Below are 5,000 nucleotides of genomic sequence, written 5' to 3'. Positions count from 1 at the left end.
GAGAGGGTCTTCTACTTTAACACTTTGATAATAGTAATATTTGAAAGGCGGTGATAACGGTTATAGCGATGAATTGATGATAATGATAACAGGGATGATAATGAAGATAATAAGAATGATAATGAGAATACAAAATAGTTATGATAGTAATGATACTGATAATATTGATGATTACTATGATGATGATAATAATGATTAAAATATTAATGCTGTTAATTACACCAACAGCAGTAATGATAACATAAACATAAATAATGTTACAGTTGGCGGAAGTAATGATGATATAAGCAAAAACTCGTGAATAAATAAAAAAGCTATTGTGTTAGCGGCTGGACTACCTGACAAGACAAGCAACTGCGTATAAAAATAAAAGTTTCTTTGTAATACAGAAATTCACACAAAAAAAAGAAGTAGAGAAAAAAAACAAAAAAACCTACCTCAATTTTCATCAAGCATTTTACAAAATACTTTTTCACCGGTATTGCCTTTACCGAGGCGGGGAAAAAAAGGAAAATTGGGACAGATAAAACTAGAAGTGAATGCTAAAGCTGATTAATGAGTCGTTTTCAAGCAATCTGATACGGAGTGATAACAAAAACGGTATTTTTTTTTTTTTTCGAACACGAAAATCAAAGGGCGGGAGAAAAGTTGAATCAGGTAGGAAGGAAGACGGAATAAAGGAGGGGGGGAGGAAGAAAGAGGGAGAGAGAGATAGAGAGATACAGACATGCAGACAAAAAGAGAGACAGACAGACAGACCGAGAAAGACAAACAGACAGACAGACAGACAGAGAAAGACACACAGACGCAAAGAGGCTTATGAAGAATGACAGATAAAAAAAGAGAGACAGACAAACAACTAGCATCAACAACAACAACAAGTTACAAGCATAAGCCTACAGATAAGAACACGAAGCATTTATCCTGTAGATGCTGAAGTAACCTGGTTAGTGTAGCTCACCTTCAGAGGAGACATGTTCACAATGGCGTTTTGGTTTACAAGGGCTTTTGTGTTGCCAGGCTTAGAGGGAACAAGAAAGAAAAAAAAAGGCTTATTTCATGTTATTGTTATTGTTGTTGTTACTATTGTTATTTTTATCGTCGGTATTAGTATTATCATGATTATTGTTGTTGTTATTACTGTTATCTTTAATATGGTAATAATGGTAATGATTATTGTTATGATTATTGTTATTATTATTATTATCATCATTATTATCATTATCATTATTGTTATTATCATTATTATTATCATTATTCATCCCTCCTCTGGTTAGAACCTTAGCGAGAATGAACGAGAAAGAGAGAACATAAATAAGAATTAAAGAGTCAAAATAGTAAATGAATACGTGAAGAAGAAGAAGAAGAAATAGAAGGAAAAGAAGGGCAAAAAGAAGAAGGAAAAGAAAGACAAAAGGAAGAACAAGGAAAAGAAGGACAAAAAGAAGAATAAGGAAAAAAAACAAAAACGAGAAGAACACAAGAAATCTATATCCCCACTTTCCCTCCCCCTCCCCCTTCCCTCTTCACTCCTCCCTCCTTCCCTCCCTCCCTCTTCCCCCTCCCCCTCCTCCTCCTCCCCTTCCCCCCTACCCTACCCCATGAATCTTCCAATGACCCGATATCCGATTCCATCAGTTGAGACCCGCCCACCCTCCGCCCACCCTCCCGCGCGCCCACCGGTATTGAGAGCTGCCCGTAATATTTCACCTCAAGGATCGCACTGCTGTGTCTGCTTCTGTCTGCTGATGCCTCCTCCTACTCCTCCTTGGCTCCTTGTCTGCTCTCCTGTCTGCTGCCTGATGCCCTTTTTTTTTTTTCTTCTTTTTTTTCCAATTTGTTACTAATGGGAGTCTGTTGTATGGGTTGTTGTTTTCTGTTCTTTCCCTGTTTCATTGGTTGTTTGTTTGCGTATATGAGACTATATTTCTCGGTTTTTTGTTTCCCCAGTTCTCTTTCTCTTTCATCTCTCTCTCTCTTTCTCTCTCTCTCTCTCTCTCTCTCTCTCTCTCTCTCTCTCTCTCTCTCTCTCTCTCTCTCTCTCTCTCTCTCTCTCTCTCTCTCTCTCTCTCTCTCTCTCTCTCTCTCTCTCTCTCTCTCTCTCACTCTCTCACTCTCTCACTCACTCTCTCCCAATCCCCAAATCCCAAAAATCATGATAAACACAATCAAAAGAACCTCTCCCAAGACTTCAACCGTAAACCGTAACCATAAATAAGTTACAGAAAAGGCACGGACAGATGCACCGCGATAAGACCCAACGTATAACTATATAAATGAATGCAACTTTGATAACAGGACAGGTAATTCGATCGCCTAACCGAAAGGGGTTTTGTTTGGGATTTATACGCGAAGAATGACAAGAAATTCTAGAAGATACCTTTTTTTTATACCTTTTTTTTTTATCTCTCTCCGTATTTTCTGTTATCTTAAATACGTACGTTTTTAACTATGGTATTCTAGTCGCTTTTTTGTCTTTTGTTTTTGTCATTGAGGGAAAAAAAATCAATGACTGTTTGTTTTTGTTTTTTAATTTCATAGTACAGGTTGTTGCTATCTATTTCTTAATCATACCCCTTCTAGTATTTATTGAAAAGGTAGAGTAGAATATAAAAAAAGTAGAGTGAGAGGAAATAGAGAGAGGAAGAGAGGAGGGGGATAAAACGAGGGGGGAAGTAGAAAAAAAAAGAGAAAGGGTGAGAGTGAAAGAGTGAGAGTAAGGGGAGGAAGAAAGGAGAAGGGAGAGAGAGGAGAGAAAGGGAGATATGAAACCAGAAAGAAAAGAGATAGGTGTAGAGAGACAGAGAAAGAGAGAGAGAGATGGAACCAGAAAGAGAAGAGATAGGTGGAGAGAGAGAGAGATAGGTGTAGAGAGACAGAGAAAGAGAGAGAGAGAGAGAAAGGGAAATATGGAACCAGAAATAGAAGAGATAGGTGTAGAGAGAGAGATGAAGGAACGCCCACACAAAGACAAACAATCCTTCCTTCGACGTGACGGAGCCTGATTTGTGCCAGGACTTTTCCCTCCGATGCCTCAGAGGGAAGGCGTCGCGCCCCCGGACGCCGCTCGGGAAGGCGCTCATGACACCAGGCATTGTCACGGTTCTTGCTGTGAACTGTGAGTCCTATTATGAGGCTCCCTTCCTCTCATCCCTTCTCGTCTCTCTATTTCTTCATATTTGTTTATCTATCTTCCATCTTTATCTCCTCCCCCCCTCCCACTCCTCACCTTCCCGTCTCTCGCCTGTGCTTCCCCCCCCCCGCGTCCGCCGCCGCCCATCCTTCACGCCCGCGCCCCCGGGCCGGGCATCTCCGACTGGGAGGCTGATGAAACAAGATTTCCGAGACTCATTTTCCGGGAGATAGACAGACGCTCGCCTCGTAATGGCTTTGCGGCCGTGCCCGCCCGCGCGCGCGCGCTCTCGAAGGGGTCTCTGGGGATGCATGCGTATTTGGAGGTACTTGTACTTATACTTGTATGCGTACAGTAATGTGAGTGTGTGCGTGTATATATATGTATGTGTTTTTGTGTTTATGTGTGTGTAAGTGTGTGTGTGTATATATATACATATCTGTGTGTGTATGTGTGTGTATATACATATGTGTGTGTGTGTGTGTGTGTTTGTGTGTGTGTGTGTGTGGGGGGGGGGGGTCCGTATGCGTACACACCTACAAATCTGCACGAGCGCGGGCGATCCTGCTACAGGAGCCTTGTAGCAGCAACAGCCAAATAATAATAGCAGCACGGCAGCCTTCGCCGCCACTCTGCCTCCCACCAATTTACTAAAATCATTAATTTCACAGCTCCATTTTTCTTGGCGTTTTTGGCCCCGGCCCTTTTTTGCCCCCCGACTCGACTGCACGGCGAGTTGGCCGCCCGCCGCCCGCTGCCAACAACTCCAACTCGCTGCTCCTTCCCGCCCGGCTCGGACACCGGCCAGCCAGCCAACCGGCCAGCTAGCCGCTCTGCAACGGACCAGCGCCGGTTAACTTGTCACTGTCCGACGAGGAGTGTCCTTCACGCCCTTGTAAGGCGATGGAAGGGACGGGGAAGGAGTCCTTTGCCACCTTCGTAAGGAGAAATTCCTTCCCCCCCCCCCCCAAAAAAAAAAAAAAAAAAAAAAAAAATACAAAAAGAAGAAGGGAAACGGAGAACAAGAAAAACAAAACACAACCCATCTCAAGGCAGAAGATAGTGCTATACCACGTATCACGAAAAGGTCCCCAGCCCCCAACCCCCCAGCCCCCCAGCCCCCCCAGCCTTGCTAAACAGAGTAGCAACGAGAAGCGCATCGACGGTCACGTTTTTCAGGCGTTTTTTTTTTTTCTTTCTTTTTTTTTGTTCCCCCGCCCTTAAAAATGGTATATGGGAATAGCGCGAACACGAATTAACTCACGAAATCGATGGAATGCGAGCGCGGTTCGTTCGGGTCACGCGTGGGCAAGCAGCTTCCTTAGGTTAACGGAGTGTGAAATAATCGCATGTTTAAGGGACTTTAGGAACACGAACCATGCACGCGTTTAGGATGGACGAAAAAAGAGAGAAAGAAAGAAAGAAAGAAAGAAAGAAAAAAAGTTGTTATGGCGAATCCTGGGTTATATTCTGTTTGTAGATTTGGAATTTAGGAAATAAAAAGAGAGTTATGTCTATGTTTACATCGTTATGGTACGTTAGTAAATTAGTCCGCTGCCGTATAAATGGTTTAATGAAATTGAAATTTTGGAAACAATTTAGTTAACTCATTCGATGGATTTATTGTCATTGGCGCTGTGCATTTATCAATTTGCTTGCAACGCCCAGACTAAAACGGACTAGCCCCCCACTCCCCACCCTTCCCTCCCTCCTTCCCTTATATCTCTCTCCATCCCTCCCCCTTATCCTTCCTCTAGGCCCCTCCCTCCTTACCTTCCATCCTCTTCTTCCTCGCATTCCTCCCTCCCTCCCTCCTTCCACTCCCACCTCCTCCCATCGTGTCCCCTCCTTCTTTCCTCTCCCCCCC

General features: G+C 43.3%; 1 protein-coding gene across 1 annotated transcript in view; it reads left to right on the top strand.

Annotated features, from left to right (window-relative positions):
• Nucleotides 1-5,000, top strand: part of LOC147470923 (uncharacterized) — a 33,768-nt gene that overhangs the window by 1,596 nt on the left and 27,172 nt on the right. The window contains exons 2-5 of the mRNA XM_086542105.1: nt 3,039-3,118; nt 3,805-4,028; nt 4,244-4,303; nt 4,614-4,666. Of these exons, the coding sequence (XP_086398231.1) occupies nt 3,039-3,118; nt 3,805-4,028; nt 4,244-4,303; nt 4,614-4,666 (417 nt within the window). The remainder of the gene's footprint in view (nt 1-3,038; nt 3,119-3,804; nt 4,029-4,243; nt 4,304-4,613; nt 4,667-5,000) is intronic.

The sequence above is a fragment of the Penaeus japonicus genome, unplaced genomic scaffold (genome assembly GCF_977035675.1).
Source record: "Penaeus japonicus unplaced genomic scaffold, GWHDUDI00000001_assembly GWHDUDI00000011, whole genome shotgun sequence".
Lineage (NCBI taxonomy): Eukaryota > Metazoa > Arthropoda > Malacostraca > Decapoda > Penaeidae > Penaeus > Penaeus japonicus.
Note: the sequence above shows the minus strand (reverse complement) of the source record. Positions and strands in the feature narration are given on the sequence as shown.